Source organism: Crinia signifera, chromosome 1 (assembly GCF_055691185.1).
Source record: "Crinia signifera chromosome 1, ASM5569118v1, whole genome shotgun sequence".
In the NCBI taxonomy this organism is placed as follows: Eukaryota; Metazoa; Chordata; class Amphibia; order Anura; family Myobatrachidae; genus Crinia; species Crinia signifera.
The window spans coordinates 259,131,796-259,158,776 of record NC_139217.1 but is presented as its reverse complement, the minus strand read 5'-3'; the positions used below and the strand labels follow the sequence as shown (position 1 = coordinate 259,158,776).

Genomic DNA, 26,981 nt, shown 5'->3' with positions numbered 1-26,981 from the left:
ACTGCTCGCCCGAATGATGCGTCCACCGACGTGAACTCATGGAACCTATCGAATTTGGCAAAATTATGAACAGATGACCAAGTGGCAGCGCTGCAAACCTGCTCAGCTGTTGCCCCATGTCGAACCGCCCAAGAGGTGGCAACCGACCTGGTGGTATGCGCATTAATCCTGGCCGGTAAAGGCCTACCAACTTTAGTATATGCAAACGCAATAACAGAGCGCAACCACCTAGCAATGGTCTGCTTAGAAGCAGGCCAACTAAATTTGTGTATGTCATACAAAACCAATAAAGTATCAGTCTTTCTGACACTCTTAACTCTGTCCACATAAACGCGCAAGACGCGCACAACATCCAAATTCCTCAATTTGTCCCTTTTCCTAACAACCCTCTGGGGGTTGAAACACAGGCAGAACAATCTCCTGATTTAGAAGAAAAGCAGAGACTACTTTTGGTACAAATCTAGGGGTACTGTCCGAAAGGCAGCCCTATCATATTGACATATAAGGGAGGAAGACTTGTAGAACAAAGCAATCAACTCCGATATATTTTTTTTTTTTTTTTTTTTTTCTCTGACGCCACCGCCAACAAAAATACCAGCTTCCCTGAAAGGAAACTAAGGTCAACCGACCTTAACGGCTCAAAAGGCGCCTCTTTAAGGTACTCCAGAGCCAGAGATAATTCCCCTGGCGCTACTGGTTGGTTGTAGGGAGGTTTCAATAGATAAACCCCCTGCAGGAAGGTCTGTACTTCTGGTTCTAACGCAATCCTTCTTTGGAAAGAAAAATTGACACGGTCGAGATATGTACTCTGAGAGACTGAAGGCCTAACCCAGAGGAAAGGCCCTCCTGTAAAAAACTCCAAACAATTTAGCCATTTTAAATCTCAATGTGCGTGACCTCTGTCTAACACACCACCACATATAGGTCTTCCAGGCCCCAAAATAATTTACCGAAGACACTGACTTTCTGGCTTTCCTCATTGCGTTAACCACCGCCTCTGAGAATCCTATATTCCTCAAAATGGCGTTTTCAACAAGCCAGACCGTCAAAATTAATCGAGCTGAATTCAGCTGGTTGAACGGTCCTTGTTTTAGAAGGTCTGACCTCAGAGGTAGACGCCACGAGTCCACAGAGAATCTCTGAAGCCTCGAGTACCAGGATCTCCCTGGCCAATCTGGGGCCACTAAAATTACTGGAATTGTCTGGGCCTGTATTGTTTTCAACTCTCTTGCCAGCATTGGAACTGGCGGAAAATCATAAAGAAGATTCCCCTCCCAGGGGATAGTCATGGCATCCACTGCTTCTGCCAGTGGATCCCACGTCCTGTCATACAACCTGGGTACCTGATGGATGAACCTGTATGCCTTCAGGTCCCTATCCGGGGTTTCCCCCTTATTGTAATCTAGTGGAATACTTATGGATTCAGCCTCCATTTTCCTTCCATCAGTTTCTCCCTGCTCAGGAAGTCGGCCTCTATATTCTCCACTCCTGGTATGAAGATTGCTGATAATGCTAGAACATTCTGTTCCGCCCACAAGAAGATTCGGGACACCTCCCACATGGCCAGATTGCTGTGTGTGCCTCCCTGGTGATTCAGATACGCCACAGCTGTGACGTTGTCGGTCTGAATGCCTAAAAGGGAGCTCTTGTAATCTTTTCTCCCGCCAGAGAAAATCTCTTCCACACAGCCCTCAGTTCCAAGATGTTGATCAGTAAGGCAGACTGTAAAGTATCAGTCTTTCTGCTCCAAAGTCCACAAGCCCTGCAGACGCAGGTCCACGACTACTGCCCCTCAGCCTCTGAGACTGGCGTCTTTTTTGTAGTGACTACCAACCAGCTCCAGGACTGCAGGGACCGACTCCCCCAAAGGGAATCCACCTCCATCCACCATTTTAGGAAGGATCGAGTTTCTGAAAACAACACCATTCGTTCTGACTTCATGGTCTGAGTGTTCCCTGTCCACTGGGACACTCTAGAGTGGAACCTGGCGAACTGTAACGTCTCGAAAGACGCCATCATCTTCCCCAGCAGCTTGAGACACCTCCATACTGCTGTGCTCTGAGACCCTAGGATCTCTTGTACCAAGGCAGCCAGATCCCTGGCCTATGCCTCTGGTAGAAACACCCAATGCAACTGGGTATCCAGACCAATCCCCAAGAATTGGAGTCTCTGTGACGGCACCAACTGAGACTTTTGTAAGTTTAAAAACCAGCCGTGAGCCTGCCCAAAACCCAATGGCTTTTGCCAAGTGACTCTTCAACATGTCTGCTGACTCCGCTCTGAACAGCAGGTCGTCCAAATATGGGAACACAGTGTTTCCCCTCAGTTGAAGCACAGCCGCCATTACAGACATTATCTTGGTGAATACCCTTGGCGCTGTGGCCAGGCCGAAGTGCAACACCTGGAATTGCAAGTGCATGGTCTCCTATTTCAATAGAGCCTTATGTCCTGGGTGAACAGGAACATGAAGGTATGCGTCCTGGACATCCATGAACGCCAAAAATTCTCCCTGGTCCCGGCTTCACAGCACTGACCGTAGAGACTCCATTTTGAAATGGTCTACCCACAAATGGATAATTAACGACTTTAAATTGAGAATCGGTCTGAAAGACCCTTCTGGTTTGGACACCCGACACAGAGTGGGATAAAAGCCTTTTTTCCATTCCGCTCTGGGGACCGGGATCACCACACCCTTCTCTAAAAGAGAATGAGCCGCTCCCAAGGGAGCTGTACGGAGCAGAGCCCCTTTTGGTATTGGCGTGGGAATGAATCTTCTTGGAAGAAGACCCTTGAAGGGAATTCTGTAACCCTGGGTTATAATTTCTAACACCCAAGAATCCCGGTCTAACAATGCCCATGCGTCTTTGAACAGTGTCAGATGTCCCCCCATCTTGACCACCGCCGGGCAAAACCCTTGGCAGTCATGCAGATGGTTTGTCCTTTGTGTTTGGTTTCTTATGAAAGGAACCAAATTTAGACTTTAGGACCTTTCCCCTGAAGGGCTGCCCTCGGAAAGACGCACCTCCTCTAAGGGAGGGCCGCAAGGCTGGCCTAAAAGCAGAAAACCTTGATGTCTGCTTGGCTGCAGGGACTGGCAGGAAAGTACTTTTGCCACCTGTGGCCTGCTTAATAATCTCTTCCAGTTCAGAAGCAAATAACAGCTTTCCTTTAAAAGCTATTTTCTCTAAGGCTTTCTTAGACACATTATCTGCCTCCCAAGCCCTAAGCCAGAGCCCTCTTGTCATTTACATACCCTGTGGAAACTCTGGCAGCCATTTTGAGAGCTTCCTCTCAGACTCCAATACATGCTCTGCAGCCGTTTTAAAGCTTCTCTGCAAGCAATAACACACAAGGGTCAGCGTGTAAAATAGTGCACAAATTTCTGGCCCACACGATCATGGCCTTAGAGACCCAGGCTGAAACCATCAGAGGGCGTAGGGTATATCCCACCCCTTAAAATAATGCTTTGAGGTTACCCTCCAGCTTTTTGTCTGCGGGGTCCTTAAACGCTGCTCCCCCTTGTACTGGTAGCACAGTGGCTCCACCTGAGGTCTTGATACACGTGCCACAGAATCATTTACCACTGGGACTTTTTTCCAGAGGTCAGCATGCGCCTACGGCATGGGGTACAGGCTTAGAAATCTTTTAAGTATCTGAAGCCTTTTATCGGGGTTTTTCAGGCCCCTTTGCAGGGAGATATCAGATTCTTTACGCTGTCTCATAAAAAAAACAACCTTTGCAGGAGTTTATCCTTCACAGACAAATTTAATGCCTGTTTAACAGCAGTAATAAAATCCTCTACCCTTGAGGCTGAGGACTCTTCAGAAATCTCACCCTGGTTTGTTCTGTGTACTCTCCTACCTCATCAGCAGCTAATAATGGCCCTGAATAAGACCCTTTTTGGGGGTCCCCACAGAATAACCATAAAACTTGTGCAACAAGTAATTTAACCTGCTGATTCCCATAGCAGTATCCTGCATGTCAGTAATAAATCAGGATCTGTCTGGGTCCGAGGCACAGAGCTAGGGGACTGCTGAGAGAATGGCAATGGTCTAGGGAAGTTACCAGCCATCACTCTGCCTGTCCAGTAATGCACCAAAGCATTTCTTTAAACCTGCCTAGGGCTTGGCCCATGCAAGTTCCGATGTACCACCCTCTGGAGTTCACTCCCCATGGGTTTCACAGCAGCGCATATAAATACATAAGCCCCCCACAGGGACAAATCTCAGTGTACAACCACTGCAAGCGCTCAATGCATTTAAGGCTCCCTCCCCCAAGACCACAGGCTGTTGCTCAGACCTGATGTTCTCAATTAACACAGTCCCAGCATTAAATGTACATACATTATATACAGAACCAATATACTCAGTTCACTTAGCTTTCTGTAGTCTTCAGCATGGGGAAAGCGATGCCCAGGAAATCCAATCACTCTGTCAGGATCTGTAAGCCAGCTCAGCTCCGCTGCAAGCGTTCTGAATGGCGCCAAAACAGAGTGAGGGAAGGGACCAAGTCCCTGCTGCTGCGGGGTCTGTGACTTTTGGCGCCAACTACCCCCAGACAGCCGCTCCCATTGTAGGATCTCCTTGTTCCAGTATCTCCCCCTCAGCTGGGGACCACTCGGAACATGCCTGTAACAACACTGCTGTCCTCTCATATCAGGAGCTCAGTGTGTAAGCTCCGCATAAAATGGCCGCCGCCATCACGGAGTGCCTGTCCCCCATGATCCCCACCTAGCGTGAAGCCGGTTTCAGAGCGCTCCGGAGCCCAGGCAGCTTCTTAAAAGAAGCTGTAAGCGCTGCACAGGGAGGCCAGACAGCGTCTCCCTCGTGCACAGTGAGCTGACAGGACTCTGTCAGCTCCTGCTGCGCTAGCAGTGTGAGGATTCACTAAAGAGAATCCTCACACTGTGCCTTACCTAGCTAGTGTAAAAGTTAATAAAATAATAAAAACCCTAACTAGCTCTACTCCTTCGGCTGCTCCGGCAGCCCTTTAGAATAGCACCCACTCCAGTGGGCACCTAACACGAACTGGGGAATCTGGGATGCAGTAGGGGAGGAGCCTACCCTCCAAAAGCTTTAGGATAGGTGCCTGGCTCCTGCGGACCCTCCTACATCCCAATGTGAAGCTGTGTCACCAGGACCATTGAAAGAGAAATCCCAAAGGTCCTTGTTAATTATGTGAGTGCCACTTGACTCCATTCGCCTGTGATTGTGGTCATCTATGAGCCACCACTATCTATATGTTCACTGCTCCCCATCCATATGATAAGCCCCTTCTACCACCCCTTGCAGACCTTTCACCATCCCATCTTGTTCCTTCTCCATCAGTCTCTGTTCATTAAGCTCAGTTTTTGTGGCTTGCTGATGCAGGGCTCTAGAAAAGGAAGGGGATGCTGTTCAGCAACACAAGCTCCCCATGATCAAGGGGGCAGGATTCTTACTGGAATGCAAAGTGGGTCCATATAATTGACGAGATAAATATCATACAGCAAAAGTAGCAGTACTAATGCTGTGTACACACGGGGTAATATGATTGCTGGGGATATATTGCTAGCAATATATCCCCAGCAATCATATTGCTCAGTGTCTCCTTTTCATCAGCGATGAAAAGGAGACACTGCTACGGGGCGGAGGGGGAGCGCAGCAGCAGCAGATGCTGCTGCTGTCACTTTGATGGGAGGAGGGAGGGAGCAGCGGCACGGGGCTGGGTAGATCAATGCTGATCTCCCTGGCGCTGACCTCCCGGCACAGCGATCGCTGGGGAAAGCCGCTGGAGCATGCTCCTGCGACCATTAGGCAGTGCACACGGGAGCGCGCAGCTGGCGCTCCAAATCACTGGCAATATGGTCACTCAGCGACCATATTCCCAGCGATTTTAGAAGAAATTGGACCCGTGTGTACTCACCTTAAGACAATGGCTGAGTTAAGAACTCACAAAGAGGAAAATATACTCCATTCAAATATGCTGCTAAAAATAAAAGGTGAGAATCAAAATTATAAACAAAAAGAAAAAAGTGCACCCATTAATTATCAGAAAGTCATTCAAGTATTTCATACTCCTGGCTAGCTAATTTTCTCTACTAACTGCTTCAGTGCTGGAAGTACAGTAATCATTTTATTACACATAAGATTTATAGATGGAATAGATTAAGATAACCAGAGCAAGCGGTCAAAATACTAACACTGGCATCCCAATAGAGGGAATTCCAACAGAAGTCTTTTAAAATATACTTCTCTCTGCACTCCCACTAGTGCCTCATTTTCTTTCCCACAGCCTTTAGTGCCAACCCCTCACCTTCACACCCCCTCGCAGCCAAACACAAAAGGTGTCCATAAATTGCATTTAAAAAGGACTCCGAGCTGCCAAGAAAGTTAAAGGGAAATCGGATGCTTACATGGGCCTCCCTCTGAAGTGTTCTTGTCATAACCGACACAGCAGTTACAATTTTGATCTGGTGTGCAATGGCATGCATGGGACAACACCTGTTCTTTCGCAGCTCCTTGGTTCGCACTCTCCGGTACCTGGTTGCAGGTATGTGTAAATTCCAAGGCAAGGTGCAATAATGCTACGACCATTATTCCACGCATTTATGACAAAATACACCATGGATTTAGGAACCTTCCTAACATCTGTAATGCTTCTCACACTCATACCTCTGACCGAGAAGTCTATGATGATCCCCTTTTCAAAGTTAGCTCCTTCCAGCAAGCCACTTCATTATTATATGATGTAATCAGTCTCCAGTTTTTATACCTCCACAAACACATTTCTGCAGCAGTAGCACACAATTTTGCTTGCCCAGGGGTGCCCACTTTTGTCTACACAGTGTAGTTTTGCCTTTTTAATCTTTATTGCCCACAACCATTTACTTTGCTGTGCCAAAACTCACCCGTTTGAGCACACAAACTGGACTTTTGTCACACCATAATGCGCTTTACACAATATGTCACACTGTAATGCAGTTGTTACCATAATATGCCCCACACATAATAATGCCCTTGACAAAATGGCTGCTAAATACTTTTATATTACATGCTCAATGCCAGGGCTTGCTGCTCAAAACCCCCTATCCCAAGGGCCCCAGCAGCCAGGGCAACCATGCTTGCTCCAGTGACACTGCGTGCCTGGCATTTCTGGGATCTAGCTGTGTAATGAGATGCTAGAGGTCCAATAGGACTAGCTCTGGCCCGCTCTATGACCGTGGCCATTTTGGATGGGGCATTCACACAGTATTAACACAGATGATCAGTCCTAGTGTAATACTTCTCTTACATACTAGTGGGCACGTTGTACTATTGCACGGCTCAACGAGGATCCTGAAAAAAAAAACTGCATAAAAAAAATAATGGTGAAACATTGGAAAAAACGCCTTCTTTACGGTCCTGATATTTCATTGCAGCTAAGTGGATAACCCCAAAATGAACAGTGGAGAAATAACCTGCATTCCAGACTGTACTCAACAACACCGCTAACGCACCACCTTTGTTTCCCAATAACTAATGTATTTAATTACTTATATAGTGCACAAGTATTCGAGCGGTTTAGAAAATATTTCATAAGTGTTTAGTTTTTTTGTTGTTGTCAGAAGCCAATTAATCTGCCAGTACATTTTGGTGTGGGATGAAACCCATGCAAACCATGCATGGGGGATGCGGCTGAGCACAAAAGCTCACCTCCCCTAATTGTCTAAGTTTTACAGACAAAACCAAATGAAATGCCCACTTAGGGTGTCACCTGTCAGAGTGAACTGCCATCTCCTCATAACACTGTTATGCGACCGCGGTGCGATAGTAGTTACATGACATTACATGATAGTAGTTACATGACATTGTGCAAACTGCAGATCATTAAAAGCACAAAGAAATAATCATCATGTATTTGTCAGCAAATTATACAACGGCAACAAAAAATAGAAACGGGATTGGAGACTTAAGGGTGCAATTTTAGCAGATATCACTGACCATATTGCCAGTGATTTGGCAATCACTGCTCCTGCGACTCTACCGGCAGAGTCCTTTATATCAGCGACCAGAGATGGGACACTATATTGCACCGTGTGTACAGTTTTAAATTAATTCAGATCTCGGATTTTCTTACATTAGCTACTTTCGGATTCAGTACTGAATCCCGGCTGTCGGGATTCCGGCGTTCAGAATCCCGACAGCCAAAATCCCGACAAGGGGGGGGGACACGTGGATCGCCCCCCCCTTGCGGGCTCGCAGCGGGCCCGGTGCCTCGCTACGCTCGGCACACTAATTTATTCTCCCTCCAGGGGTGTCGTGGACACCCACGGAGAGAGAATGTGTCGGGATTCCGGCGTCGGGATTCTGAATGCCGGGATCCCGACCACCGGGATTTTAACTGCATCCCCTACTTTCTTCTACATTTTTGCCAGTATTCAAAAGTATTCATCTGACCCCCTTGCACACATTGTTTCCACCTCACTGGATTTTTACAGCAATGTGGAAATGGTGTTTGCGGCCGTCAAAACAACGATGCTCGCGGCTAAATTAAGTGGGCTGCCTGCATTAGACGCAAACCTCACTGTTTAGGTGAATCCTCCTGGTCCTCTGACAAGGATTCCCCTGGAACGTTCAATAGGGTGAGCGGCTGGCACGAGGGTTAAACGGGGATTAGTTTTCAGGGATCCTCACTATTTAACGGCCTCGCCGGCAGCGTTGAAAACATTAAGTTTATAAAGCATGTACAGGACCTGCCAAACAGTGGGTCCTATTGAGGCCACAGCAGAAACAATTGTGCTGAAACAGGACATTCCAGTAATTGCAGAGAAGATGGTCTTGTCCAACTACTCTGACCTTTTCCTGTGCGCTGGAAAATTCATCCAAAAGAGGAAATATTATAAGAACAATAGTGCTATTTTAGGTAAACAATGTATAATATTTTAATTACTTTAATGGGTTTTGCAGTACGATCTCTGTTTAAGCCATTAAGATAAAAAAAAAATAAAACAGTTGCTAGAGTACTAACTGCACTTAAAAGATAAAACAGCAGCTAAACTCATACCAGGTTCTACATAACTGTGATAGGTTACTAAACTGATTGTTGTACAGGTTGAGTATCCCTTATCCCAAATGCTCGGGACCATGGGTATTCCGGATAAGGAATTTTTCCGGTTTTTGGAATAAATATAAATATTTTTAGGCATACTTACCTGTCCCCTGGTGGTGCCCCGATGGTCCCTCGGCTCGCACGGCAAGCCTTCAGCACAGTCTTCAGCGGTCCCAGGAGTGCATTGCCCGAGTTCCCAGGCGCGCCGGTGACGTCACTGGCACGCACTCGCGCAATGCACTCCTGAGAGGATGCTGAAGGCCTGCTGTGGATGCTGGGGGACTTGGTAAGTATAAAAAAAAATGGATTTGGGGAAAAAATTAATTCAAATTGTTTAAAAAAAACCTACTGTTTTTGGAATAATTCGGAATGTACGGATACGGATTCCGTACCTGTACTAAAAACCTAAACAGACCTACTCTATTTGAACATTAACATGTGATATGATAATTGAAAGTAAACTTCACAAGCACAGTGGCCAAATAAGACTATTTTTCACACAATGTTGTCACTAGTTCACATGGATTGGCTGAAAATTGTACCTTGTGCTCAAAGGCATATACAGTATGTACACCACTATCTCTGCCCGGAGTATTTGTGCTAGACCCACATTCCACATACAACTAAAAGGTGCCCATACACGGTACAATTTTTGTATACAATATCGCATCTTGGTTTTGCGATGAGATCTAGTACAAAAATTGCAGCACATACTTTTTGTACTAGATCTCATCGCAAAACTGAGATCCAGTTAGATGCGATATTGTATACAATAATTGTAACACGTATGGGCACCTTAAGGAATGTTGGAATACCTATAGAGTGAGTGTAAAACAGACACACAGTGTATTTATTCAAACATGAGAAAGTGATAAATCAAGATTTAAAGAGGATTAGTTTTTGTAATGTCAGGCTTTGCCGACATGTGGCTGCCATGTTGTGCCTCTGAACATTGCCCATACTGTATGCATTACTATCCTAAAGGGGTGTTTGTTCCCGATTCACTCGGAAAGCTTGCACGTCCAACGTCAGCAATTCAACGGTTGTTGAACAAGTTTGTGAGGACATTATTTTCTGCTCACAACCTTCTGAGGTGATAAGCAGAAATTGGCAAAGAATCCTGTTCACTGACCAGGACTTTAGGAAGATTTATCCACTTTAAGAAACTAAATCCATATAATTGGGTGAGATCAGCATGAAAAACTGAATGTCGCCTTACCTTTTAAGACAGGGGGATAAGGCAAGATCAGGCATTCTAAAATAATTTAAATGCCCCTTAAAAGGTGGATACACACTACACAACTGGTGTTAAGGATATGCACAATATTGTTAACGGCATCATTTTGCATATTGTTCAGTGTGTACCCACTATATCGTTAACAATGCCCCCAATCGGCTGAACATGCGGTGAAATCTGATGTCAGTGAATGCATGGTCGGCGGAACCGATGTCGCCACTGAACAGTATCGTAAAGCATACAAAATACAGACACTGCTACAGCTCATATCACAGTAATCTATTATACACAATTTTATTCATCCCAGTAACCGTTGAGCAACAAACAATGTGCAAAAAGTTATTACAAAGGACTATGTGCAATTTATACTGCAAAACCTGCTTTGACCTGTTTTTTTTTTTAAATGTTTCTTTAACTGGGTCAGAGCAAGTTTTACCCCTTTCACACTGCATGTTGTAAATTGTATATTACTGGTTAATTACCATTTTTTTGTACCTTTCAGATTGAACCCGTTGTGAAAGGTACAAAAACAGTAATTTATCAGTAATATACCACCCATTCCCTGGTACTAGGCAGCGGGTACCCCCCCTCCCCTGGTACTAAGCAGCGCATCCCCCACTCCCCCTCCCCTGGTACTAAGCAGCACATCCCCCACTTCCGACCCCATACCCGGTACTTGGCAGCCTGCAGGGATCCGGCAGCGGGGTCCATACTGGGGAGGTAGCGGGCTCCGTTAGGTGAATGGGAAGTCAGTGGTGGGGTTCCTGCGGCGGATGGGAACTAGTAGTGCTACTAGTTCCCATTCGCCACAGGGACCCCACCGCTGACTTCCCATTCGCCTAATGGACCCCGCCGCACACCAGTGTCGGATCCAATATACCGTTTCAGACCCATTCACACTGCACAAATAACTTGTCGGAACCTCATAGGATTCTTCTTTTTATCCGTTTTAAATTACCAGTTTTCTTGAACCGGTAATTTAAAACTGGTGCTTTCACACTGCAGCTCTAAAAGGTGCCCATACACTAGTAAGATTTATCTACAGATCTGGCTGGTTGGAACAAACACATGGTTATGGATGAGTGACAGTTTGTCAGTTTTCCAGCATTTCCAAGCAAATGGTCAACTGTCGTTTGCTCACATCCATAACCATGTTTTTGTTCCAACCAGCCAGATCTGAATATAAATCTGCGTGTGTATGGCCACCTTAACCGTTTTAAAAGCTTTTTTTTTTTTTTAGAGCTGCAGTGTGAAAGGGGTATTATATGTACATGTAAGAGTTTCAGATTATGGTGTATTGAAACAAAAGTTGAAGATACAAAGAAATGAGGCCCTACTAACAAATATTGCAACAGGAATGACAGATTGACTCAGACTCAATAGTAAACATACTGTATGTATCCTTAAGTAAGGCTTAATATGACTAAAACAATTTTAAACCATATTCTGTAAAAAAAATCCTTTTTCGCTTTTAGCATTTACATAGGAAAACAGTAATTGACGAGGCAGTTTAGACAAGATACTTTCTATTTTCAATGCTGTGCGCAGTTCAGGCAGAAAAGTATGAAAAAAACAACAATTACGTTTTTGGAAAGGTTAACTAAACCACTGACTTAGTACACAATAGTATTGAAGCTGAATCCTATACAGTGTCTTATAGAACACAATAAATTGTAGATTACAACAGAGTCAAAATGACAGACAAATTTAGGGGTCTATTCAATATGGGATGCAGTGAAAAGCACCAGGCTGTTCTACTCAGCTTACCGCTAATGCCAGTGGATTCTGCACACCAGTCTGCCAATACCAGAGCAGCGATGCCGTTTTAAGCCCTAGAGTGGCGCAAACCAGACTGATGCAGGGAGTGAGTGTGGAAAATGCCTATACTCAAGACTAAACACCCGCGAGTACAGCATTCTCCAACTTAGCAGCACACTGAAAAAATAGCTCCGGGAGCTCCCTAGAGGGGGTATTGCCTGAGTACCATATTGAATAGATCCCATAGACCAGGGATGGCCAGACTTTTATGACCCGGGATCTACTTCTAGTTCATGTAATTAGTGGAGATCTACCATTATCAATGAGTCTGATTCATAGGGGGCCCATATACTCATATTTGCTCAGTTAAGCAATTTTGCATGCAAGATCTGGTAAACCCTAAAGGTGCCCATACACGGTGCGATAGGCACTGTACATTTTGTACAAGATCCCAACGCATGCGTTTTGAACGCGCTGCAATGCAACCTAGTACAGAAAGTATGTGCAGCATCGCTGGCCCAGTACATACTGTGTGTGGGCACCTTTACTGTGCACACGTAAACCTAACTGTACGATGACTGTCACAGTTGCAGATGGGATCGCTGGCAGTAGAGATGACTGCATCTTTCTGCAGATATAAATACATAAGAATCAGCAACTGCGCATACATAGCATCCACCTATTACACACAGAGTTGCTTCAAATTTGCAATCTCTTATGCTGTGTACACACTGTACAATCCAGCATGAGATTTTGACTATATAGTCAAAATCGCATGCAGATCGCACAGGTTTTTTTACCTTGCAATCCCGATGTGCGCTCCCGTGACAGCACAAATCGAAACCCAAATAGACAGGCAGCAATCACTATATAGTGAAGATTGTATGAATTGTATCTTAAATCGAATAGCAAGGGAATCTCACAGTGTTTACACACAATTACACCCCCATACTGTAAACTTATTTTTTATTTACTATGTACACTGCACAAGAATGCAAGGGATTATTTTTTTGAAAAGCATAAATAAATGAGGGGGGGGAGCTTTTTTTATTTTTAAGACAACTTGCCAGATAGTAGATTGTACTATGCCTTGGCATTGTTGGCATTGTTATTGGTCCTATGAGTCAGTCAGCAGCTGATAACCAGGACACCAGCATGGAACCGTATATTGGGTATGGCACATTAATGCAGCAGGAGGGGAACGGGCTCCAGTAGCATCACTTAACAGTCTCTGTACCACCCATATCAGACAATTAAATCCCACACACTATGTCCAGGAGCTGCCCAGGATGTACATGGCGCTGCGAGGAGCCTATGTGCCGACACAGAGTGGTAAGCCTGGCCCTATAGATTGTAAGCTTACAGCAGGGCCCTCCTACCTCCAAGTCTGTCTGTTACCCAGTTTGTTTCATCACTGTCTACTATTGTAAAGCGCTACGGAATCTGCTGCGCTATATAAGAAACTGTTAATAAACAGTTTGTGGTTTGGGCCAAGCTGATATATAGCAGCTGCAGAGGGCTCCTCACAGCACTCTGGTAACGTCATGACATCAGGGGCACGCTGCACCTCAGATGTCAGTTCCCATATATTTTTTTCCATGTGGTCGTGATCAACCAGCGGATGCCAGAGATCTACTGGTAGATCACAATCTACCTCTTGGCCAGGTTTGCCATTGACAAAGGGGTTTAATTACCAAGACAGCGCATTTACGTCCAAATTTAATAACAAAGACTAACAGCAATACATTTCTCTTTATTCTCTAGAACATTCCCAAATATCTTCCTTACTCTAAAAAGTTCAACTTACACTTTGCATTTGCAACAAGTATTGATTTGCATAGTTCTAATTAAGCTATGTACTGAGCTAGTAAACATGGCCAAACCTAGATCCATATGGTGCTTGAGCAAGAGGATAAGCATTCAAATTAGCAACACATGTGGGTGGCCTAATAGAAAAGGATCCTGCGGTTTGAAAATAGGGCCAAGGAGATGGGCAACTTCTTCACTGCAGTCTGTTAGTGCTGATGGAAGTCAACCGCATTTATCTTGGAACCTCTTTACATCCATTTAAGGGGAAAACACTACAATAACTAGTCAGCTAGAAAGTGGGTTTTAAAATTTTTTGAAAGGTGTTGGCAATATATGTTTTTGTCAGTATGTGTAAAAAATCCATAAACTGCATAGGGATATACATTCCTCATGTCTAAAGGTGCCCATACACTGTGTGTTTGCACCATGCGATGCCCGTTCCTGCGGGCATCTCATCGCACAGTACAAAAAGTATGTGCTGCACATACTTTTTGTACTGCCCTCGCATCGCATGCAAAACGCATGTCCATAACGGGTGCAATCATCGCACCGTGTATGGGCACCTTAAGGTATAGGTCAGCTAAGAATTATATGTAAGTCTTGCACTCCACAGCTGGCAAAATTATATCAGGTTCAAATTATGACCTCTGGTACATGCTTACAAGGCTATAAATGCTACGCCTGTCCAAAGGTTTACCCGGAAGATGAAATAAAAAATTTAAATAAAGCTAATTATTCGAAAAGGGAAATAAACTAATAACCACATTCTAAAATTTAAAGGCTACTGTTCTAGAGCTTAAATTCAAGTACAAACTCTAAATGAAAAACATACGTTGGCAGAATGGAATGTGTTTAGCTAAAAAACGGTAACATTCCTTCCTTAAAAGCCTCAAATCAAAAGGAAATCTTCTGATTATGCTGTCTATGGAGATTTGAGGGGCAATGCAATTGTTTATTGCTCCTGTCTAAAAAATACTGTAAAATATTCAATTGTTTGGGCAACCAGACCCTCGCTGTTTGTGATGGCCTCTTTCTTACAACCAGCATTAACCACATTCTGGTTGATTCACAAGGCTGCGAATTCGCTGCCTTGCAAATGCACCAAACCCCGCCCGTCAAATGAATGCTCTGGCCCCTGGTCGGACCAGTTTTAACAGTTTTCTAGGTCTGAAAGCTAAAAAAGTTATTATAATGAATAGGCCCTAAAGAAGGCTGCCTCCAAAATACACATATACTGTATAAAAATGAAGTTCTATTCAATTTTTGATGCCAGGTTTTCTAGATAAATGAGTTTTCCATAATATAGAGTACTTCATATTACAAAAAAATATGTTTAAGGGCAATTCCATGTATCGGATGTAACTCTCAGATACAATATTTCTGGTAAACAACTAGATTGCTACAAATTTAAAAATGCACACAAAGAAGCAAATTTTACCACAATTGTATATACCGCTGGGGAATAAAAATATGAAGTGTGAACAAGCCTCACCATTGTTGTCTGCTACAAATTAAATTCATTGTTTAAATGTAACCAGGATAGGACATGAAAAAAGGCCCCTCGCATTAACTGGTACAGGGTCATTAACCTTTCTAACAATGTTTGTAGATGGGTACTATATCTTATCGTATTGTTTTGGCCATAACCATCCACCTCTGGATGCATCACCCGAACACAGAACTCTCCATTCTCATTTATATCAGTGACAGTCCCACAAAAAAAGTGGACCTGGATCATGAAGAAAAAAAAAAAAAAATAAGAAATTGGGGCTATTCAAAATATGAATTTCCCAGTCCATCAGTCATAGGGGGTATGCAATCGTCCGCCGCTATTTCCAACGGAGGGGCCCTATTCAATACTGTCTTTATTGACAGCAGTGAAGAGGGTTCATGGCAGAATGAGCCCGACAAGCTGTCGGGCATGTTTTGCCGATATCGGCCAGAGATTGACGCAATTCCGTAGATCGACATCACGCCCCCTTTCGCAGATCAGACATTGAATCCCGCCTGCCGATTTGCTGTCAGGCAAACAGAAAATGGGCAGGGATCCAGGCTGTTGGGAGTAATCGAGAGCCGTGATCCTGGATTGCATACCCCCCAGAGTCTATAGTAATTAAAAAAAAAAAAAAAATCGGTTTGTAACAGTGTGTCACATGACATGCTGCCATTGTGTCTTATTTCAGTAATGGTCATCAGGCAGACACTGACTGTGACCACTGATTAGGTGTTGTGGTTTACTGAAAACAAGGGTAAGAAACTTATTAGGTATTATTGTAGTATATAACACAAGTTGAGGACATGTACTGTCAGAAATTATATGTTGATAATCAGTATTTCATGTGGTTTTAATATGCAAGAGAGAAATACAAAGGAGGAAGACATGACACCTGCAGGGTGTCCATCACATGTACTGTTTGTGAGGCTTTTACAGTTTTTGTTAAGCAGCTAATAATGGAAGGATTGTGGTGACACAAGTCATAGGCCCTTATTCTGATCTAAGCGGTAACGGACGCTTGCGGCCGTTCCGCCGATGTTTTCGCTCTGCGCATGTGCAGAGGGCACTCTGCGCATGTGCAGGCGAAATCGCCGCACATTTTATTTTACCGCCGCAAAGGGGGTGGATAGGGGCGTGAGGGGCTACCTAGCCTCATTTTCCTATGCATACGCCCCGCGTTTCATGGGCGTTCCCATGCAAACGCGGGGCGTACGCATGGAAATGAGGCTGTGACGCATGTGTTGGGGGCGGGCATCTGACATCGCCGGATGTCAGCTGCCCGCCCCCATACATGCTTTCACACGGACAAGTGTCCGTGAGGTCTATGGGTGCGGGAGCTGGTGGAGCGTGCGGCCCTGCCTTCGATGGTCGGCGACCATCGAATGCAGGGGGCTGCTCCAGTGGAGGCGTATCCCCCGCCATTTTCATGCGGACCGCCACATGTCCGCGTACGGACGGCCGTGGCGATCCGTATGGAAGGCGGGGATTCGCCTGCCCGGTCGGAGCCGCATATGCGGCTCCGGCCGCACCAACCAGAATAAGGGCCATTGTGAGGGACTCTTGTCAATTATTGCCTGATGATTAACACCTTCTGTTTTGCGTTTCCACGTTTCTGTCATTCTGTTTCTTGATTTGACTGCTTCCGCTCGCCTCCTGGCATGAGTCCATTCTGACCTCCTTTTTTTCTGGTCTTCTGCATTTTTTCTTCTTTATTTTTGCAGCCTTTTCCGTGTTCAGTCTGGCTCTGTATTTTCTCATTCTTTCTGCAGGTGTCATAGCCTCCTTCATTGTATTTCTCTCTTGCATATTGTCCATCTGGGATAAGCAAGCTTAACTTGTAATAACAGCTAACGGGCATATGTTGTTAATGTAACACATGTAACAAACTATGTTACGTCCGTTACGTTAAGCATTTTACATCGCTTACAGAACTACCAAAGGTAATAAGTTGTGAACAAATGTCAAAGGAATTTTTAATCCGCTCATAAACCATTGGAGATCTGGTAAATATGTCCTCAACTTGTGTTATTTACTACAATAATCCAAATGTCTTACCCTTATTTTCAGTGAACAGCAATAGATAATCAGTGGTCACAATCAGTGTCTGTAACCATTACTGAAATAAGACAAAAAAGGCAGCACGTCATGTGACACACTGGGGTTTATTCTAGTTCATTCTTTCTGACAAAATCCTTCTTAGATGGACAAAACCATGTGCACTGCAGGGGGGCAGATGTAACATGTGCAGAGAGAATTAGATTTGGGTGAGTTATTTTGTTTCTGTGCAGGGAAAATACTGACTGCTTTATTTTACACTTCAATATAGATCTCACTTTGAAGAAAAACCCCACCCAAATCTAATTCTCTCTGCACAAGTTACATCTGCCCCACCCGCAGTGCACATGGTTTTGTCCATCTAAGATGGATTTTGTCAGAAAGAATGGACTAGAATAACCCCCACTGTTAACAACTGATTTTTTTTTAAATACTATAGACTATGACTGATGCACTGGGATATTCATCATTTGAATATCACAACTTTTTTTTTCACGACCCATGTCCACTTTTTGTTGGAATTGCCCTTAAACAATGTGTGTTTTTACCCATAACGTGCCTGTTTTTTTTTTTTGGTGGGGGGGGGGGGGGGGGGGGAGCTTTCTATATAACCGACTCCATAACTGCACACACTAAAGCAAAAAGCAGCCTGCTACTCCTCATACTATATTCATTTGACATTATATTTAGAGAATTTTTTTAAGACCAATATACAGGTTGAGTATCCCTTATCCAAAATGCTCGGGACCAGAAGTATTTTGAAATATTTTAAGATTTGAATGAGGTATCTTTTATATTGTATAAAACATCAAACACGTCCACCAAATGTCTAAAGGTGTGTACACACGGCAGACACACGGCAGATCCTGCCCTGAGATGCGAGATCAGATCGCATCGTGACTCGCATCTCACGGCATGCATGAGTGGCACAATTTAGACTATATAGTGCAGATCTGCACTATATTGTCTTGCCTGCCCTCTCTATCTGGCTGCCGATTTGCGCTCACACGGGAGCGTGCATTGGCAGCGCATCGGGCTCGCAAGCCTAAAAAAGCATGCGATTTGCATGTGATATGGCTTCCGTTGTTCACTATATCGGGAACATCGGAAGCCAAATCTTACCATGTGTACACACTATTAGTCCACGACATACATAGAAAGATACCTAAAAATCTTTTACCAGATGTATTACACCCCGGCAAAGATCAATAGATTTTTCCCTCAACAGCCACATGTATGTTGGAGGTGCGAAGAAAGAGGGGATCTTAAAAATATTTTTTGGGCCTGTAAAAAACTTGAGAGTCTCTGGCGGGAAATGTAAAACTTCCTTTCTGAAATCTTGGGACTTAGATGGTACTGCTACATATAGTCCCACCAAGCTTAAATAGCGCAAAGAAATATGTGTTAAAATCAAATAATTAGCTCTATAATAACTGCGAATGCTCAACTATGGAAACAAGAACAGATCCCAACCTTTCAGAAGGTAATAAACAAAGTAGACTTTAACTACAAGACAGAAACCATAGGGAAAAATGGTAACTCGAAGATAGTCAAACTATGGGAGAGAGTGGGAAATATACCGAGAAGGAAAAGATATAGAATGACTTAAGGTGCCAAAAGGGGGTAAACTGTTAAGAAGGTAGACCAGGTAACCCTCGGGAAAAAGCTCTAAGGGCCCTGATACCCGCCCTACAGATTAATCTACCCACCAATATTGATAGAGAATATATATATATATATATATATATATATATATATATATATATATATATATATATATATATATATATATATTTTGATAGAGATAGATATATCTATATATAAAATGAAAACATTGATTAAGATGATATTACGTCTTGTCCCTGTTAAGTCTTGGTGAGTTTTTGTACTGTATTTTTCTGTATGTTTTTAAGGGGAATGTGTATCCCTTTGGATTGTCATGAAAATTTTAAATAAAGAAAATAGTTAGAAAAAATAAATAAATCAAACACATGAAATACACACAAATATAGGTTTTAAAACATGTAACAAAGTCTGTGTACTATCTCAGACACTGAATTTAAAGGCCAAGCAATCATTTTCTGGAACATATTTACTGCTAGCTATCATGTCCCCAGTAGTGCCAGTTACATATCATGTCCCCAGTAGTGCCAGTTACATATCATGTCCCCAGTAGTGCCAGTTACATATCATGTCCCCAGTAGTGCCAGTTACATATCATGTCCCCAGTAGTGCCAGTTACATATCATGTCCCCAGTAGTGCCAGTTACAGATCATGTCCCCAGTAGTGCCAGTTACAGATCATGTCCCCAGTAGTGCCAGTTACATATCATGTCCCCAGTAGTGCCAGTTACATATCATGTCCCCAGTAGTGTCAGTTACATATCATGTCCCCAGTAGTGCCAGTTACATATCATGTCCCCAGTAGTGCCAGTTACATAACATGGGCGGGATGGTCTAACATCCGCTGCCCTGTATGGCCGGGCACAGCATTCTTAATAACCGCATATGCTCTAACATGGAGGGAAAATGTGTGCCGAGTGATCTGTTACTGCCCGTGTTTTCAATGGTATCCAGATGTCAGGTCAATGGGTTTTAGGTTGACCACCCTTAGTGGACCCAGCTTAGTTAGATGCGTAAAGATGGTCAGCAACTGCTAGGGCAGCAGCAACGCCAGTTAGACACTGGCAGCTGATTGGCGGGACCATGGTCGATGGATCTTTTTCAGATTTTTTTGGTGCCAGTACACTCTTTCTTTACTATCCAAGTGGACATAGAGTTAGAATAGAATAGTATGCCCGAAGCATGGTGAGCATAGCAAGCCATGCTAAGAGACACTGAGCACATAAACAGTGTCCCCAGGGACCCCTGTGACATTCGGCACCGAAAATCCTGAAAAAGTCTAGTCGACCATGTGTCCGTTGATCAGCCGCCGATGTCTAACTAGCGTTACTGATGCTCTAGCGGCCACTGACTATCTTTGCGTGTCTAAGCCAGGTCGACCATACCCTGGTCAATCTTAACCCCATCAACCCGCTATACCACAACCCTTCTTAATAGAGAGAATACTGGTGATTTTATGCATGCAGTTATAATCCAATAATAAGACAGTGTCACGGGGGCCACACACAGAGCGATCTGTGTGCCATTTCTAAGATCACTAACAAATGGGGCTGAAATCACCCTGTGTGTATGCCCCTTTAATACATCTCAAAGGCAGGGTCGCACCTGGGAATTTGGACACCGTCCCGTCCCGGGAGTGACCCAGCATGGTGTTTAGCTGCTCACAGCGACCCGGCTTATTGACGGGTTGCTTATGTCATCTGGGGTGGAGTGGAGGCAGCAAGGAGGGGAGGTTGCTGCCTCCACCATAGAAGTGAACATGACCCAGGTTACCCATTCACACTGCCCAGCCACCAGGGTCCATTACGGGAATAACCCTACTTTTAACCTTGGGTCAGATTGCCGCATTGCTGGACACAGGATATTTAAAATGGCCCTTTCACAACGCACGCAGACCCAAGTTATTTGTGCGGCGTGAAAGGGGTAGAGGTTACATTTATTCAAAGTTACTGATATAACAGCTAAATAATGTGCAGTGTTATCATAGATCCAAGCACTACACAGGCCCAGGGAAGCACACTGTATATATTACTCTATAATATAGATAACTATACATTCATATAGGCACACCTGTGTTTAGACACACACACACACACACAACCAGGCCTCTCTGTACACAGGGGCAGGCAGACACACCTGGGTGAGTTCTCCAGGACCTTGTAGATCAGGTTCCTCAACAACAATTCCTCAGTGCTTTTTAAAACCAGTCCCCTGTACTTCCCCCCCCCAAAAAAAGTACAAAGGCCACATGCACACTTTCACCCCAAAAGGTATTTGGGGTGATTTTACATTTAAGTTCAACATCAGCATTTAGTGCAATTTGATCAAAAATCTTTTGAAGAGACAGCAGCTGGTAGGAGCCAATCCCAAGCAAAAAGATGACCAGTAAAGTAGTAAGCTACTGTTGCCAGAGATCCCCAGAATAAAATGAACTGCCAGTCATATGTGTTCCCTACATCACAGATTCTGCTCTTTAGAGCCACCCAGTCCTAATGCCCCTGCCCCCCTCCCCAAGGATTAATACAGCGCCGTAATAGCACAAGCAGAATTATTTCATGGTCACACAGAGCGGAGAAGCAGATTTATCTTCTGATTACATCTATAGATGGCATTAGTTATTAGTGACAAGCTCAGAAAAGCTTAGTTTGGTAAATGCCCGCACCAAAGCCCACCGCATCAATCTAAATTTAAGGGATCTAAATTAATTTGCCTAAATCAGGAGATATCGGTTAGCCATTGATTAACAGGCAGGATAGTTAATCCATGCAGAAATAACATATTCCACATGTTCATTAAAGGACAGACCCAATGTTTGGTCCTTTGACTCGGTCACAGCTGCACTCCTCATAAAATATTCCGAACCCAGGGGCATACTAATACCTGAGAAGGTCTGGGTTCAGTGGGAGGCTCTCCCAGTCCTGCATCTTAACTTGAGGGCAAGTGGGTACTTCCTACGTGGCAGCGCTACCATCAGTTATATTCAGGAAGATGGCGCATGTGTGCCAGTTCCCCATAATGTCACCAGAAGGCCGGTGCTGTTAAGGAGATGGGACCTTCTCTCAAAAGAATACATACTAGAGGACCTCTATTTAAAAAATCTTCTGATCACGGTTACATAAAATGAGTCTACCCAAACTGTATATAGGCATGTACAAAAGGTATTGTTTGACAGTGCTACAGCTGATCACGTGCCACTGCTTTGTTAGCAGAACACAACCAACTAGCATGTATTTACACTTGCTCATATTCTGATCAATGCAGCTGCTTGGCCTTAGTAACGCCCCTGGTCATCTACACACACACACACATATATATATATATATATATATATATATATATATATATATATATATATATATATATATATATATATATATATATATATATATATATATATATATATATATATATTATACACACACATATATATCCACTAGTAAGCCTGCTCAAAGCAAAAGCTTTGAAAGCTAGACTGCTTAGGGCAGTACGGATGGTGTAATGGTCAGCATTACTGCCTCACAGCACTGAGGTCATGGGTTCGATTCCCACCATGGCCCTAACTGTGCGGAGTTTGTATATTCTCCCCGTGTTTGCATGGGTTTCCTCTGGGTACTCCGGTTTCCTCCCACAATCCAAAAATATACTGGTAGGTCAATTGGCTTCCAACAAAATTAACCCTAGAATGTCTGTGTGCATGTACATGTGGTAGGTATAGTAAGCTCCACTGGGGCAGGGACTGAAGCGAATGTTCAACTATACTCTGTAAAGCGCTGTGGAATATGTATGCGCTATATAAGAAACTGTTAATTAGACTGGACATGCTCATTTGGTAGAACTAATGCTGGGTACACTAAGCAATGTGTGACCTCATTAGCATACACACTTACCGATGCCGGCAGCAATGTAGTGAGGGACAGGCTGCATTCCGCAGCATGGTCAGATTCACCTCTTGACTATTTACTATCCATCTCATCCAACATCTGGTCCATCATCAAAATAGAGTTGTCGGTCTGTGCCACTACACTATGTTTTTTTGGCACCCCTTTCAGACATGAATCAGGGCTCCGACCTGTGTTTTTGGACACTGCTTTAATGCTTATCTAAGCTAGGTCCCCCGTTTCATACTTGTAACCAGGATATCCGTGGATTGAACTCTTTCACACTAAACCTGTGTCTGCCCTGTCCTAGGGCATTGCTCATTGTACTCTGGGCCCCTCCCCCATTGCTCATTGTACTCTGGCACTGCATATGAGGTCATATGCAAGCATCCCTAACAGACAATCATTGTCAGCACAACCCATTCCGAAAACCTGGGTCGCACTGTTCATACTGCGGGTGACATGGGTCGGTCTTTGGACCGAGCAAGGTCGCGGACCCAGTTTGAATCTGTGCACACATAGCTAAGAGCAGTTGTAAGGCAACAGATGGAGCAGCCGTCAACAGAGCTGCTCCTGGGGATGAAATAGCCACCCAGCGTCAGCCCCGCCATCCTCCGACAGAAGGGGGCGCAAGAGACACTCTCGCCCCGCTCTGTTGGAGCCCTCCGCCGGTCCCAGCAGCCCCTAGTCTGCACCAAACCGCGCCGTGCAGTGTAAATTTTTTATATCTGAACAGGGACATTCAATAAACAGTACTTCACCTATAGTCAAAGTCCTGAATCGGGAGAATCAAGAGTTCCAGCTCAATAGCAGAAATTAGTTAGAAAAGGTGTATATCCTTGTCATTTTGGGTAGCACAATTGGTGAACAAGATGATAGAACTAGTAAAACAAATATTTTAATACAGTTGACAAGAACTTATTAAAGCTTGATCTGAATAAATAAGTATCATAATTATACCCCAGAAGTAGAAAATGGTAGACAGTAACAATGAAGTTTTTAGTTGATGCAGAGAGATAACTCAACCCAAAAAAAGTATAAGTAACAACTTCACATTGCACGTGACTTTTCTTTAAAAGGTTCACACCCTGTGCAGCGATTGAAACAGAAAACACACAGATGGAATGGACCATACATAAAAAATTCAGGAACCTGCATAGCCCAAAAGACTAAAGATTGGTTTAGGCAGGCCATGGAGATGGGCATTGGTGAGATCTCTGAGCTACAGCATTATAAACAGAATATATTTAAGGGTACACATTACACATGCACCTGTTGAAGGCTTACTAGTTTCTGTGAGTGAAAGAGAATGTGCACAATGGATGAATACAAGAAGCAGTCACAACTCATTGCACATACAAACATTACCATTTGCTCTACCACACACAGTAGATAATGGAAAAGTGCCAGGGATCTAAAGCCTACACCACACAGAGATAGTAAAGAGGTTTGCACCTTGCTGATTCCCCCATCCCCCAAAGTAATGAGAAGCAGGATGGTAAATATCACACCCAACTGCAGAGATCTGATCTGTGGTGTGAAGTGTACACGTTTATGAATTTATAAGAGAAATTAAACCACTTCCAGAGCCCCGCTCTATATGGAGTATAGGAAAAAACCCATAAAGGTTGTCCTGAAAAGATCTTAAAGTGCAAACATGCAGTGAAAAATCTATGCCAGGATTTTGTCGAAGGACTAGTAATGGAGAGGGGTATTCCTATCGTCTCTGATGTTCACCTTTTTATTTTAGTACAGTAGGGACACTTGAGTGAAAGAACAGATTTTCTTAATAGCAGACAGTTCCCACTGTGACCCAGGCAATGCTTAGCACAAGCTGGACGTCCACTGCTACATTGACTAGCTACATACTAATGCACGAACCGAGCACCGACAACAAAAGTGTATATATGGCAGCGGCCAGTGGGCTAGTAACACAGACAACAAAGCAGGGACCCATGCATGCAAGTGCTGGGGCAGTAGGAGGGGTAGTATCAGGTAGGGGAAGGGGCAGAAGCTGCACCATGGACACAGAGTACTGTACAACAAAGGCAGCAACTAATGCGCCCGGCACCGACAAAGCAGCAGAGTCTGCCGGGGACAGGGAGAGGGATACCACCTGGGTACTGCACAAAGGGGGATCATGGTTCAATTATAGGGGTGGGGGAAGAGGTAGCACCCGCAGTAAAGTACAGGGCAGTACCGGGAGCGAGCGCGACAGAGGGATGGGCACCGCAAGTTATGGAGAGGGCAGGGAGGTGGGAGCCGTGGGATGACCAGGTGGGAGGGGGGGATACGTGGAGGTAACCTGGCAGCAAAGTTTCCGGCTACTCAGGGAAAGTGCCCCGCGCACTTGTACTACTCACCTACACACACGCACAGCACGTCCAGCAGAACATACGCGTTCCTCCGGCCGGGCAACATCGTCCCCCAGACCGCTCCGGTCCGAGCTCCGGGACCAGACTGAGGGAGAGGGCTCCGCCCACCGTGACTCTTTGGGAGCCACCCACTAGCTGACGTCACTCACCACCACGCCCGCTTCCCTCCATTATCCGTCTCCTCCCAGTCCCCGGGCCGCTTAGTTCAGGCGCTTGTCGTTATGCTCCCAAGAAGCACCTTCTCCTCCTGTCGCCGCAGTCGCAGCACAGGTTACCCTGCGATATATCGGATGCGATTTTGAAGATTTAATTATCAATTTACATCAATACAAATATAGCCAAAACAATTACAGGGTAATAAGGGAAATAAATTAAAAAGACAAAACAAGGAGTATAGAGAAAGGGTGCCAGGTATATTACTAATAAATAAATCATAGTAAACCATAAAATCTACATTATTCAGTAAAATATTAACATTGGAGAATGTGATCCGCAACGGATGTTATTTATCAGTAGTCAAAAAGCATTCAGTGACTCAGTAAATCAGAACTAGGGGATTGCAAGATTGTTAAATGGACAAGGGTACTGTAGATAGTGGATCGTCCCCAGAGGCGTAACTAGAACTTTGTGGGCCCCATAGCAAAAGTTCTAATGGGGCCCCCCCGGCAATGCCCATTACACCTTATGCGACACACCGCAATGCCCCTTACCCAATATGCGACACACCGCAATGCCCATTACACCTTATGCGTCACACCGAAATGCCCATTACACAATATGCGACACACCGCAATGCCCTTTACACAATATGCGACACATCGCAATACCCCTTACACAATATGCGACACACCGCAATGCCCATTACACCTTATGCGTCACACCGAAATGCCCATTACACAATATGCGACACACCGCAATGCCCCTTACACAATATGCAACACACCACAATGCCCCTTACATAATATGCGTCACACCGCAATGCCCCTTACACAATATGCGACACACCGCAATGTCCCTTACACAATATGCGACACACCGCAATGTCCCTTACACAATATGCGACACACCGCAATGCCCCTTTCACATAATGCGACACCGCAATGCCCCTTACACATTATACAACACACCGCAATGTCCCTTACACAATATGCGACACACCGCAATGTCCCTTACACAATATGCGACACACCGCAATACCCCTTACACAATATGCTGTCAGAACACCAGTGCCGAAACTTAAAAACAAATGGAGGGGGGGGGGGGACGACTCTCACAGCACAGTGTCTGCCGGCGGACGCAACATTGTTCTAGCAGTGACGCTTCCCGCAGACCCCATCGGTGCTGGCTCCCCAAAGCTGCTGTGTGCTCTGCAGGACACTGTAGCCTAGTTAATGTTTACTGCAATGGGGCATACTGCGCCAGCCTGTGACTATTTGTAACTGGTGATCGCTCCATTAATTTCTAAAGGAACAATCACCAATCACCGCCTGTGAATAGTCACAGCCCGGCGCAGCATGCAGCACCTCAGAAAACATTACATTTCTATAGGACAGGTAACCACATTTAAAAAAAAAATTGAATTAAACATTTTATATCTATTATGTACCATAGTACATCTTACCAGCAGCAGCCTGCAGGGCCGTCTTCTCCCTTGCTTTCTGTCTTGGCTGGCACCGTGGGTG

General features: G+C 44.5%; 1 protein-coding gene across 1 annotated transcript in view; it reads right to left on the bottom strand.

Annotated features, from left to right (window-relative positions):
- The window catches only part of PLPP2 (phospholipid phosphatase 2), a 31,836-nt gene extending 6,386 nt beyond the window's left edge, over window positions 1–25,450 (bottom strand). The window contains exon 1 of the mRNA XM_083181325.1: window positions 25,288–25,450. Coding sequence (XP_083037451.1) covers window positions 25,288–25,345 — 58 coding nt within the window. The 5' untranslated portion in view covers window positions 25,346–25,450. The remainder of the gene's footprint in view (window positions 1–25,287) is intronic.
- Window positions 25,451–26,981: the final 1,531 nt, after the last annotated feature.